This window comes from Peromyscus leucopus, chromosome 7 (genome assembly GCF_004664715.2).
Source record: "Peromyscus leucopus breed LL Stock chromosome 7, UCI_PerLeu_2.1, whole genome shotgun sequence".
Lineage (NCBI taxonomy): Eukaryota > Metazoa > Chordata > Mammalia > Rodentia > Cricetidae > Peromyscus > Peromyscus leucopus.
In genome coordinates this window covers 7,081,697-7,095,371 of record NC_051069.1, presented here as the reverse complement: position 1 = coordinate 7,095,371, position 13,675 = coordinate 7,081,697, and the positions used below count along the sequence as shown (strand labels likewise).

The following is a 13,675-nucleotide window of genomic DNA, read 5'->3' as shown; positions in this document are numbered from 1 at the left end:
GGGGACTGGGCACTGGGGCAGAAAAAAGACAGTAGCTGTTTGTGGGGAAGTTAGAGAGTAGAGGCTGGGCCCGGAATAGGTGTCAAGTACTGTTGTTTCTGCTGCTGGCCACCATCCAGCATGAGGGTTTCCTGTATTACCAAGAAAAGAGCACATGGAGGTAGCTGCGTGGTCCTGCCTGGGCGATAGCTACATGATCTTCAGCTTTGGGCCTATATGTGCTCAGTTAGAAAATGAAAAGGCTGACTGGGTCAGGTGCTCAGGAGCCATCAGTTTGTCAGGTGAACCCGGGAGACACTCCTCTGCTCTGCCTGCTGGGAGTGCTACCCTGCTGCTAGTCCCTGAACTCTGTAATCTCCTGTGGCCCCTTTCCCAGCTCCTGCCCATGCTCTGCTGTTTTCTAGCTTAGTCCAGATCCTGGCCCCATTACTCAACCTCTGTGTGACCTTTAACCTCAGATCTCGATTTCCTTGTTAAATGGAGAAAATAGTACTTACTGAAGATTGCCACCCTCACCCCCACCCACCCCATTTTGGTTTTTGTGATGTTTTTGTTTTGGTTTGTTTTTATGGTAAGGTCTCCCATATTCCAGGCTGGGTTTTGAGACAGGGTTTCTCTCTGTAGCTTTGGAGCCTGTCCTAGAACTCACTCTGTAGACCAGGCTGGCCTTGAATTCAAAGAGATCCACCTGCCTCTGCCTCAGTTGAGTGCTGGGACTAAAGGCGTGCGCCACCACCGCCCGGCCCAAGCTGGTTTCTGAGTGCACTGTGTAGCCAAGGGTCGGGATGGTTGGTGTTGAGCTTCTCATCCCCCGTCTTCACCTCAGAGTGATGAAGTAACAGGTAGGCAGCACCCTGGTTACACAGTACTCAGAATGGAACCCAAGGCCTCATACATTCTAAGCAAGTACTACCACTAAGCTACATCTCAAGGGTCCCTTTTTATCGTTTATCTTTGTGCTTTTTGAGATAGTCTCATGTAGCCTAGGATGAAATGACCTTGAACTCCTGATCTGCCTCCATCTTGGGTTGCTAGGATACATCATACCTCTACCACACCCAGCCTATCAGCATAAAGTACTACAGAAGTGCTGGTGTTTTTGATTGCTGAGGATTATTATTATTGTCTGGCTGGAGGTCTGTGTCTGCCTGAGATGCTGTCTTCTAGCCTCCTGGGAGCAGGGAGGAGGCCACCCCAAAGCACAGTGGTCTGTTTGGGGCCTGACGAATGACTAAACAGTCTTTAGTTCTGACTTTGCTCCTCACACTGACTGGACACCCATTTTCCCAGCAGTAAAAGAGACCACGAGGACGTCGTGATAGGCACGCAAGTCTATTCCGTGGAGTGATACTTGTTTTTCCCTGTGCACTTTGGTCTGTGCACATTACTCCTCCAGAAGTGTCTGAATAAGGAAGTGGACACTTTGAGCCTAAGTGAGAGGTCCTGACCCAGAGGACCAACAGAAAAGTGAAGGTGACCTTGAGAAAAGGTGGCAGCTAAAAATAGAAGGCAGGAAGGTGTGGGAACTCTCATCCGCTATTGCTCCCGGCGGGACACACCCCAGCTTCCATAGCCCTGTGGTTGCACAGACCAGACCTGCAGGAGGCTGAAAGGAACTAATTCTTCACCTGAGATAGGCCTTGTGGCCTCTGCCTGTAATCCCAGCATTAGGGAGGTGGAGGCAGAGGGTCAGGAGTTCAGGGCCAGCCTTGGCTACATAACAGATTTGGAAGCCAGCCTGTGCTACATTGAAACTCTGTCTCAACAACGACAAAACTTTCTTTGTAAGCAAGAAGGCACGAAAGCACAAAGCATGTGTTGCCACAGACTCCCTTGCCTGTTGTCTGTGTAATAGAACTCTTGACAATTTTAGTGAAATTTGTGAATGGAAACTCAGAGCACCACATAACTCGGCAAGTACCTCAAAAACATTTAAGCTCCTACAGATCTGTGTTTAGGGGAGAAAATCAGACAGGATGGGTTTCTTTTAACATTGGCTTATCATACTCCAAGGAAAACCTTGCTCTTTCTCCTTTTTTTTTCCCCCTTTAAACAAAAAACCTTAAACTCATGGCAATCCTCCTGCCTCTGCTTCAGTGCTGGACATACAGACATGTGCTATCATGCCCAGTGATGGCTGTCTCTTTTTTAAAAAATAAATTTTGGGCCTGTTAAGATGACCCAGGAGGGTAAAGGTGCTTGCCTCCAAGCCTGGTGACCTGAGCTTGGTCCCTGAAACCCACAGAAAGGTGAAGGAGAGCACTGATTCCACACGCACACTGGCACACATGCTCACGCCAATACATGATGGTAAATTAATCAATTATAGATTTGGGAGTGGGTATATAAATAAATCAGTGGATGTGAGTCTTTTCATAAAATTTTCTGTTCGGTTAATCTTGTCTCTTTTGGATTTTTGAGACAAAGTTCCATGGACCCAAGCCCAGCCTCAGACTCCTCATTCTCTTCCCTCTACCACCTGAGTTCCAGCGTTGAAAGCATGGCCACCGTGCCCACTGGAACTTAATCTTTGGACAGTTAGTTTTCCACATCAGTTACTGGATTTGTGCCCAGGTTCCTGGCTGGCAATATCGATGTATAATGCGCCAGCTTCAGACAGGTGTCAAAGAAGTTGAGAGTTACAAACTGCTGACAGGACCTAGTGAGGTGACTCTCCATTTGTGGGCACTTGGCCTGATGGTTTTCCTAGTGGTGAATTCCTAGACCAATATGAAGTCCCAGTGCAGGCCTCACAGTCTTGTCAGGCAAGGACTGAGGTTCACTGTTGCTGTTTTTGTTTTTGTTTTAATATTCATTTATTTATTTTATGTATGAGTGTTCTAACTTCAGGTATGCCTTTATGCCAGAAGAGGGCATCAGATCCCACTCTAGATGGTTGTGAACCACCATGTGGGTTGCTGGGAATTGAACTCAGGACCTCTGGAAGAGCAGCCAGTGCTCTTAACCTCTGAGCCATCTCTCCAGCCCCGCTGTTTTTGTTTTTCAATTTACTGTTATTATGATGATGTTGTTTGTGTGTGGACATGGGTACCATGGCATATGTATGGAGGTCAGAGGGCAACTTTGTGGAGACAGTTTTCTCCTTCCACCTTTTTGTGGGTTCCAGGGACCAAACTCAAGTCAACGGGCCTATGCTTTTAGCCACTGAGCCATCTCACTGGTCCTGGGTGAAGTATTACTGTAGCTGATTTTCTGGCCAGTGAGGCTCCTATATTTATTGACTATTCATATTTTTCTCATGTAAAATCATTCCTTTTTGGTAGATCTTTTTATTTGGTCCTAAGATCTGAGAGGGAGGGGACTGAGGCTGTGTCCTCATGCTCACTTCTTGGTTTGAAGCAGCCCTTAGGTAGGACAGGGGTGGCCTCTCAGGAAGCTATGAACAGCTGAAGGCCCTGAGAAGATGACGGCTACAGCATGTCCCTCGCATGCTAGACCTGGGCCGGGAGGATGTCATGAGCTGAGCAGGAAGAGGAGATGCAGAAATAGTGGAAGCCAGGCCACTGGCATATGCCAAGCATCCATGAAATGTTCTACAGCAACCCCACTGAGTGCATCCATTCAAGTGCATTCCCTGTGCATCAGTGGCCTGGCTGTCCTGGGCCCATAAATGCCCCCAAGACATCTTGACTCCGGGCTGAAGAACTGCTGTAGTTGGAGCACCTGGGGAGTAAGTATGGGGAGACTTTCAAGCAGCTATCTGAGGCCTCAGCTCCCTTATACGGAAGAGGGTGAGTGGGAGGCTTCTTAAGGCTTCCCTTCCAGTCTCCTATGTCTGGTCCCATGGGCTCCCAGCCAGTCAGGTACTAATTGTGGGGCTACTCCAGCTGGGTGAAGGGTGGTAGGCAGAGCCCATGAGGAGATTCTGAGCTGGCTGGAGCCCCGAGCTTGTCTGGTGGCAGTATTTCTTCTTCCTCTTGTATCCTTGCTTGTGAAAAACTAGCTTGTGTCTAGCTGGGTGTCCAACTCAGAGGGTATTCCCAGCCCAGCAAAGAGCCAGAGGAATTCCTCCCTTATAGCTGTCAGCCAGGGGAAGGAAGAGCCTGCCCTGCTCTGTGCCAGGTGCACAAGTGTAAGGATAACCAGCCCTAACTTCTTGTCACCTCCCGGGAGGCTGTGATGGCCCGAATAGTGGACTCTGCAAGCAACACGTAGAGTCGGGAGGGTCCCAGGAGCAGTTCCTAGGGCAGTTTCTCAGCCCATTGGTCATACCCTTTCTGCTTACCCAAGAGGCGGGAATCAGATGCAGCCAAGCGGGCCATCTGGGTCTGCCTGCTGCAGCTTCGTGGGTGTTGTCTGAATGCCCAGCTTCTGACCCATTCTCTAGTGGCTCTTAAGTACCATCCCACTCTTCCTAAGGGGACTCCAGGCTCTCCTGGATGCTCAGACCCCACTTTCCCCCAGGCAGGCAGCTTTGGCTCAGGCTGGAGCTGACATGCTCCTCCTTGGCTGTGTGTGACTGGGGCAGGTTCCTTCCCTGAAGCCTCTGTCTGGCAGCAGCTCACTGTCCTTACCAGATGTCTAGCTCACAGAGAGGGATCCATGCCATTTTATTGACCAGCCTCTGGGAATCCAGCCTTGGGATTGCTGGCCTGTGTGTGGGTCCTTCTGTGATTGCCAGTATAGGTAGCTGCAGGCCCAGGCAAGGATAACCTGAAGCTGTCACCTCCTGCCTGGAACCTCAGTAGGCATTTCAAGTCTCTGCACTTATGAGCCTATGAGAGTATGGGAAAAATGGAAATGCAGTCAAAAATGGCTGCATTGAAGAAAGGCCAGGACCTGTGTGTGGAGACCCGCACCTTGAAAGCCACACTGTTTTTTGTTTTAGTGTTTTACCTCCTGTCCTGCTTGCTGTTTACAGCCATAAACATTTTGTAGATAGATCAAGAAATAAATCCAAGCTGGGTGGAGGTGGTGGCGCAAGCCTTTAATCCCAGCCCTTGGGAGGCAGAGACAGGTGGATCTCTGAGTTGGAGGCCAACCTGGTCTACAGAGCAATTTCCAGGACAGCCAGGGATACACCAGAGAGACCCTGTCTCCTGGGCGGGCCAAGAAAAAGAGATCCAAAGAAACAGCATAAAATGTGTCAAGCTCGTTCTCCTGTTGAGAATTTCTCAGGCTAGGCAACACTGTTGGCAAAGTGCTTACCTGGCATGCATGAAGCCCGGGTTCAGTCCTTAGCACTGCATAAGACAGACACAGACACCCACTCCTGTAATCCCAGCACTCGAGGTGGAGGCAAGATCAGAAATGGAAGGCCATTCTTAGGTCTATAGTAAGTCCAGGGATTCATGAGATCCTGTCTCAAAAACAAAAAACCCAACCAAAACCCTAGGGCCTTTCAGGATGGCTCAGCAGATAGACACTTGCCTATCAAGCCTAATATACCGACTTCAGTCCCTGGGGGCTGTGTGGAAGGAGGGGACCGATGCCCACAAGTTGTGCTATATAACCTCCTTGTGCATGCCAAAGCATGCGTGTGCATGTGGGGTCCAAATGCTGACATGTCCTCCTCATGGAACCCTGACCCTCAAGAGGAGGCAGGCCAGGTTGTGTTTTCCCATTTTCAGGAGAAAGAAGCTGATGTTTAGAGGCCCAGCCTCTGCCAAGTGATCAGGGACAGCCTGGACAGCCGCAGGGACTCTGTTCACATTCGCCTGGCTCCCGCTGAGGACTGAGGTGAGCAGCTGGTAAGTGTACCCTGACAGTGACTTCTCTTGCAGGTGCGCTGGTACCCCTCCTCAGATACCACCCCGCAAGGATGGAAGTACCGCCAGTTCTGTTAGTTCCTCAGTAAGTGTTGGCTTCTGAGGTCAGCATCCCCAATGCTGGCTGCTCACACGGCCGTGGGTCCTCTCTGCCTGGCCCTGAGAGCTTGCCAGGGCTGTTGGCTCCTGAGCGTTCACAGGGGCACTGGCGGCAGCGGCGGCTGCTGCTGCTTCCTTTCTGTCCTCTTCCCATTACCCTGCATCCCCCTTTTTGGCTTCCATAGCCAGCTCCTGTCCTTCTCTGCTCACGGCCACCTCTCTCCCCTCCCTCCAGGTCTTGTCACCCTGGAGTTGGTCCTGGGTTGTGTGGGGCCAAAAAACAGGGCTCTCTGCCCTCACTGCCACCCGAGGCCTGTGCGGAACTGCTGCTTCCCTCTAGACACTGTGAATCTGAAGCCTGACTCAGTGGACGGCTCTTGTTTCCTTCTTCCTCAGTTCTTCAAGGCCCTCCAGGAGGATCCGGAGGCCTTCTTACTGGGACACCCAGGCCCAGCTTGCCCGCCTCAATGGGAACCCAGCACAGCCTGACCTCCTGCTCAAACTTACTTCTGTAGTTCCCCGTCAAGGAAAAGGGTCATTTAATTTTGCATGTTTATGAATTGTGACGCTTAAACTTGTGCATATGAGTGTACGGTTTGTTCCCACACTGTCGCCATAGCAACAGGTCTTGGCACTGGAGGCTTGTCAAGCCTGGTCTCTCTCCACTCCTGACTCCGACACCCACCCTACTTCAGGGAGGCCTGAGCCTTGCGGCCACTTCTGACTTGAAGGACCCTGCTCCTAATAGACACGCGCACACACACACACATACACACCACACACTTGCAGACTCCATCCTCATCTAGCAGCAGATCCACAGCCTCTGACTTTCACTTAATCAGAGTCCTGCGTTGTCTCCTTGTCCAGAGGGCTGGCAGCCTCAGAAGCCTCCCTTGTGCTTGGCTCCCCCAGAACTCCCCACCCTGCCCCTGCTCCTCATTCTTCCTGAACTCGGAAACCAACCAAAACGTGAAAAGTATTTTTGTACCCTATGTAACAAAATATTTATGGATCATAAAGGGTTTTTCATGTGTTTACCATTAATTATTGAAGAGACCTTGTTCAGCTTGTCAGATAAGTTTAATGTTTAGTTTGAAGCGTGAAGAAGGAAGGGGGGGGGTGTTCTGTTCCTTAGCGATCAGCCTTTGTGTCGGGCATTGGTTTAAGAAGAATGAGCTGAAGGATAAACTGTGCAATTCTGTTTTACTTTACAAGCATGTCCGTGCTCTGCCTTTAACCTCAGCTCGGATGTTCGGCTGCTTCGGACTGTGGGTGATGTCTGGAGGTGGCTGTTGTAATTGCTGACCCTGTGAGAATGTGAAACTGGATCGTAATGAAACGCAAAATAAAAACCTGAAGTGACTGTGCTCTGATTTTTGCTTGTACATTCCATGGGATCCAGGCTGTCAGGCTGGGGGATGACCAGAGGGAAGCCGGGAAACGGTCCTGGCCTGGTGGCTGTCTCGCCGGGGATACCTCAGAGTGGCTACAGTCATTGCTGCCCTCGTTAGCTGAGGAACCAGTCCCAGAGTGAGGAATGACCCGCACCGGGGTCATACAGGTGCCCATTGTCCGTCCTCCTATGTGTGATGAATTCACTCCTGGTCCAGGAATTCTGAGGGCAGAGAGCCTTAGTTCCCGCACCCGGTCAGGGACCTGAGTGTGTCTTTGTCTACCTGCCTTCACCCTCCTGCCCTGTGGTTCTCAAGCCCTCTAGAAAGAAAAAAACAAAGTTGGTATGCTTAGCTTCCCTCTCTCGAGTCTGATCTTGGTGCACACCTGTGAGGCTGGCCGGGGGGGACAGAGGGGAGCCGTAAACCTTGCCCACGGCAGGTTAAACTAACCTGTACTCTTGACTGATACCTGGGAAGAGAGAAGGTCCCCGAGGTGGGCTGTGCTGAGAGAGTCTGGGCTGTCATGGACAGGGTGATCCGGAGGCCTGTGGCCGCCCTGGCTCCTCTGTGATACGGTGTTTCAGTTTAATGTGAGAAGTGCCTTGAGATCTTTTCTAGCTCCTACTGGAGGGCTGCAGTCCTCAGTTTGCTTTTGGTCCATCCTGGTCCTGGAGGGGGGTGCCGGTCGAGCAAAGTGGCAGTGGCTGTGGCTGCTGGCCCTGGTTGCGCCTCGGATGACTCGAGCACCTCACCCCTTCTCTTGTGTGGCTTGGGTCTAGGGTGTTAACTGTTGACATATGTATCAGGGCTGACATGTATCTAGGTCTGAGTGGGTAGGAGGGGCACAGGCAAACACAGGCTTTAGGGTAACTTGGGGTGCAGGTGGGCAGGTGACCTGAACCCCAGAGGCAAATTCAGGAGGGGATGTACCTGCACTTGTACCAGGAAGGGAAGGAATGGGGTCTTTGTAGTAACCCTCACTGGTATGTGGTCTTGCCAAGCAAGCGAGGGCCTTCTTAGCCTGCAGCTCCTTCGAGCATGTAGAAGGAGCTGTCGTGTGCTTGACAGCCCCCTCCCAGAGCCAAGCCATGGCCTGACCTACTTCAGCTGTGTCAGGATCCACTGGGTCTTCCCAAGGTGCTGAATTATTTAGTTGGGGCGCCTGGGTCTTTCTGAGAGGGGCAGAGGAAGCTACTCCATAATTTAAAAGTGTACCCTGTGCCTGTGGCTTCCAGGGAGAAGGGGGAGGGAGGAGGGGACTCCTTCATGCTTTACTGAGCAGGGCCCAGGCCTTGGTCTGATGAGAGGAAGGGAGATCCTGCAGCCTTTCCAGCTGGTTCTTTGCTGGGGCGGGGCCTCTGCAGAAAGGCTTCAGTGGAATGTCACATCTGGACTGAGTTTGAGTTGACAGCAGAGCCACCCCATAGTTGAGGTGTTACCTGGCGAGGGCATGGTAAAGCTGGGCTCAGAAGCAGCCTTGCCCAGAATGCCTGTGTTGTGCTCTTCAGAAAAAGCCTGCAGGTGTGTCCTGGTCTCTGATGGCAGGAGTGTTGATTAGGTACTGTCAACTTGCCGCACACCGGGATCATCTGGGAAGAGGGAATTGAGAAAATGCTCCATCACATTGGCCTGTCGACACGTCTGTAGGGCATTTTCTTGATTCTTGACTGATGTGGGAGGGCCCAGCCCATACTGGCAGTGCCCCACACCTGGGCAGTAGTCCTGGGCTGTACAAGAAAGCAGGCTGAGCAGCCCATGGTGAGCAGCCCAGAGAGCAGCATTCTTCGTGGCTTCTGATTCATCATGCGAGGTTCCTGCCTTGGCTTCTCAGTGGACTGTGGCCTGCCTTTTCCTAACCAGGTTACTTTTGGTCATGGTCTTTATCACAGCAATAGTAACTTGAGACAGCAGGGGCGTGGTTTCTTCCCTTCGTAAAGGACCAGAGAGGCAAGGAATACTAAGTTCTGAAGATGCCTGAGAGGACTCTGGCTGCAGCCCCTGTGCCCCATGAGAACTTGGCGTGGTTCGCCTGCGTCCTTTTGAGATTCTGTAGTTTGGTCAGCAATTTTCAGTGATGGCAATTCTTATCGTAGGACCTTTACAGGAGAGTTGGTTTGTAGGCTCTGGGCTGTGGTGGGAATCAGTACCGGGCCAGAACCCAGCCAACGTGGGGCCAGAGGTGTGTAGTTGGCTGAGCAGGCCGGAAAGTTTCCTGAAGTCTGACTGAAGACTTGGTCTTTAGGAGTTGTGTCAGCTTGTAGATAATCCTTGAGAAACAGACCTTAAGCACCTCAGGATAGCTATAGAAAGTGCCTGAAGGAACTACCATAGCCTTCAATGAGTTAGCGGCTCACTTTATCTCCTGGCCTGGAATTTGCCCAGGCTGACTTCAAACTCATGGTAATCCTGCTGTCTCAGCCTCCCAAGTACCAAGTTTCAAGCACGTGACAATATATCTGGCATTTATTTTATTTTTACAAAAAAAAAAAAAAAGTGTAGACTACACCTTACATACTCTGTTCTTGTCAGGGGTTATAGTCATTGAAGTGTATGTGTGTGTGTGTTTTGATACAAAGTCTTATTCTGCAGCCTAGACTGGCCTGGAGCTCACCATGTATTCTAGGATGGCCTTCAACTTGCGTTAGCCTGTCACAACCTCTGCAGTGCTGAGATTGTAGACATCAGCCACCGTGCTTGTCACTGAAAGTTGTATTTTGAGCGGGGCGGCGGTGGTGGTGCGCGCGCACACACACCTTTTTTTAATCCCAGCACTCGGGAGGCAGAGGCGGGAGGATCTCTGTGAGTTTGAGGCCAGCCTGGGCTACAGAGAAACCCTGGAAAAAACGGAAAAGAAAAAAAAGAAAGTTGCATTTTGTTTTTGTTTTTTTCTCATCTAATGTTATACTTGGGAGAAAGGGGAAGGTAAAAATGGGACAGAGGCCAGAAATCATAGAGTGTGGCCTTAGATTTTTTCACACCACACTAACTACCCATTTTCTGTCCCTCTTGCCAGCTCCCAAATCATGACACCAGAGACTTATTAATTATAAAAGCTCAGCCAACAGCTTAGGCTTAATTCTAACTAGCTCGTATAACAACCCATTTTTATTAAATTACTTTTTGTTTCATGGCATTATTACCTTTACTCTGTACTGTCCACGCCGCTTTCCTGCTTCCTCTGTCTCTGGCTGGCGACTCTCAGAGTCTCCGCCCTTCTTCCCAGCTTCCTCTCTGCCTAGCTATTGGCTATTCAGCTTTATATTAAACCAGTCTGGGGGCTGGTCAGAGATGCTCAGAGGTTAAGAGCACTGACTGCTCTTCCAGGGTCCTGAGTTCAATTCCCAGCAACCACATGGTGGCTCACAACCATCTGTAATGAGATCTGGTGCCCTCTTCTGGCCTGCAGACATACATGCAGACAGAACACTGTATACATAACAAATAAATAAATCTTAAAAAAAATTATTTTTAAAAAAAAGATTTATTTGTTAAAAAAAAACCAGTCTGAGTGACACATCTTCACAGTGTACGAAAGAGGAGAGGTCAGCAGCACAGGCTTTGGATGTGACACTGCTCCACCACTGAGTTGCACCCTGGCCTCCTCACAAGCCACTGAGGAACAGAACTGAAGTCTGGCCCCTTAGACCACTGGGCCATCCTGATACTCTTCATTTTGTTTCATTTTGTTTTGAGATAGAGTCTTAACTCACTGTGTAACTTTGGCTGTCCTGGAACTTGCCATGTAGATCAAACTGGCCTCTGCCTCTACCTTCTCAGTGTCACCAGCCACCTGACACCCTCTGAGAAGCCACTGGGGCTCTCAGGATTCTAATAGCCGGAGGAACAGGATCACACATTCCTGCCTGATGCGGGGTGCACAGTGGGTGCCTGTGCTGTCTCTTGTGATCCCCGTCAACGTCCTTTGAAGCAAGAAAGGTATTTTCATCTACTTTCTGTAGCTAGGGAAACTGAAGGTAAAAGCTCCCATGGGAACTGTCTAGCAGGTAAAGGTGTTGTTTGCCACCAAGCCTGGCATCCAGAATTTCATCCTTGGGACCCATGTCGTGGAAAAGGAGAAGCAACTTTTTCAAGTTGTCCTCTGACCTCCACACGTGCATAGTGGCCACACTTCTGCCCTACTGATAAATGTTTCCTTCCAAATCCCACAGAGGGAGGAATATCCAGGAATGGGAAGAGTCAGGCGAAGGGTCCAAAAGTCTTCTCCTCCTGGTTGCCGTTTTCCCACCTGTCTTCCCGACCATGCCAGAGTCTGACTGTGCTAAGGGAGTCCGTAGCTTCCCAGGACGGGGTCACTTGCATGAGAGGCTTCTCTGATGCCTCTGTGTCTATCCAGACTCGGATTCACATTCCTAGAATCTGCAGCTTGTCTCCTGGAAATCAGCTCTGCTCAGGGAGGAAGGATTGGGAGCTTCGATGCCTGTGTTCAAGGGGAGCAAGGTGCAAAAGCCGGAGGAAGACCTTCGCCGTCCGCTGTGTGTTTGCATGTGTGCTGCGTACTGATGGCCGCAGTTGGGCATTGAACCGAGCCCACTCTGGCTTTGGGCCCCTTCCTTGTGTCTTCGGGTCAGGATTTTGGCTTGCGTTCATAGAAGATGCCAGTGCCGAGTCCTTTACAGGAAACTTAAGGATGGCCCTATCCTGTGTCTGTAAGCATGGTAGACTCTGTGGCCCCTGGAAGTCACTTGCTCTTTTTAATTTAGTTGAGTTTTGGTTGTTTTGTTGGTTTTTTTGTTTGCTCGTTTGCTTGCTTGCTTGTTTGAGATGATTTCGTGTAAACCCAGGATGACCTTTTATTTACGATGTGGTCCCTGAGGCTCCTGCCTTCAGGAGCTAGCCTGACTGCCATGCCTGTCTCTTCTCAGTCTCCACCCCGTGCTCACTTGTGTTTGGTGTGTCTCATCTCTGGCCCTGGTCTTCGCCTGGTGGAAGGGGAGGTTTCTCCGTTCTCTTCAGTGTGCTGGTAATAGCTGAGGTGTTATCTAAACCGTGAGACTCTGGTGCCCTCTAATGGCCAAAGAGCTCAATGCCACTTAGGCTGTTTCCTTTGTATCCTCTAGGACAGACTTGATCTGGACTGGGCTATATGAGCCTCTGTTCCAAAGCTCTGAGTTAGGCAAACACCTTTTAATCCCAGCCCTCAGGATCTCTGTGATACCAAGGCCAGCCTGGTCTACAGAGCGAGTCCAGGACAGCCGGGTCTACAATAAGAATTGCCATGGTCCTGGTGTCTCTTCACAGCAGCAGTAACACCCTAACTATGACATGTGGCTTAATAGTTTTCCTACAGAAAGACACTCAGAATTTAATGTGAAAATTCCTAATTTTGGTTGTTGGTAACCAAGCAAACAGCCCAACAAAACAAAAAGGACCCGAAAGCCATTGTGTGGGTTAACCTGTGCTTGACACTTTGTACCTGCAGTTCAAAGAACATTTAGTTTCCACTCTGTGCAGTGAAGTCCTTGGACAAAAATCTGCCTTCAGGTGCTAAGCCATCCCTGACCTGTGCTTGGCAGCCAGGCCCCCCCCCCCCCCCCCCCCCCCCCCGCCGCTCCACAGTAACTTTCTAAAGCTGGCAAAGAACCACACACAAAGACCATGTTATCTAAGCCTCGTGCCATTACCCACATCAGTGCTGACCTCGGAGAAAGAACTGGACATGGGATTCTAAGGATGTTTTGGGGTGGGGTCAAGAGGCCTCCAGAGGACAGAGGCGGGATGTTGAATATGATTGGTTATTTACAGGTGAGTACATTTGTTTGTTTGTTTTGTTTTCTGTTTTTTAGGGGCTGGGGTTGAGGACTGTACAAGGCCCTGGTTGGCCCTGAACTCACTCACTATGTAACTGAAGATGACTCTGAACTCTTCCTGATCCGTCTGCCTTCACATCTCAGTGCTAGGATCAAAGGCACTGTACCAGCATGCCCTTTAAAGAATTGTATTATTGGGCCAGGCATGGTAGTGCACACCTTTAACCCAGCACTTGGAAGACAGAGGCAGTCAAATCTCTAAGTTTGAGGCCAGCCTGGTCTGCATAGTGAGTGCCAAGACAGCCAGGCCTCTGTGGAAACACTGTCTTGGCAGGGGTATGTGTGGGGTGGGGGATTGTATCACTACCATTTTTTTTTTAAAGGTTCTCACATTGTAGCCCATGCTGGTCACGAGCTCAAGGCAATCTTTCTTTAGCCTCCCAAGTGTTGGGATTACAGGTGTGAGCCAATGCATGTGGTTTGGATGGGTATATGATTTAAAAAAATTAGGGTACGCATGAAGCAAATGGCTGAAAGACTATGGCCATGAAGCTGAGTATGATTGTGTGTGCTTGTAATTGAGGTGATTTGGTAAAGGACAAAGAGGAGGCATTCTGTACAGAAGGAAGAAACTATGTATGAAGGACAGAACAGGGCATGATGGGAAAACTGTCAGTAGACCAAA

General features: G+C 50.1%; 1 protein-coding gene across 3 annotated transcripts in view; it reads left to right on the top strand.

The window, feature by feature from the left end:
- The window catches only part of Rbpms2 (RNA binding protein, mRNA processing factor 2), a 33,459-nt gene extending 26,258 nt beyond the window's left edge, over positions 1-7,201 (top strand). For 2 of the 3 annotated variants that reach the window (XM_028866527.2, XM_037207399.1), the window contains exons 7-8: positions 5,745-5,814; positions 6,064-7,201. In XM_028866527.2, coding sequence (XP_028722360.1) covers positions 5,745-5,807 — 63 coding nt within the window. In that variant the 3' untranslated portion in view covers positions 5,808-5,814; positions 6,064-7,201. The other variant, XM_028866535.2, reaches the window with a different exon arrangement.
- Positions 7,202-13,675: the final 6,474 nt, after the last annotated feature.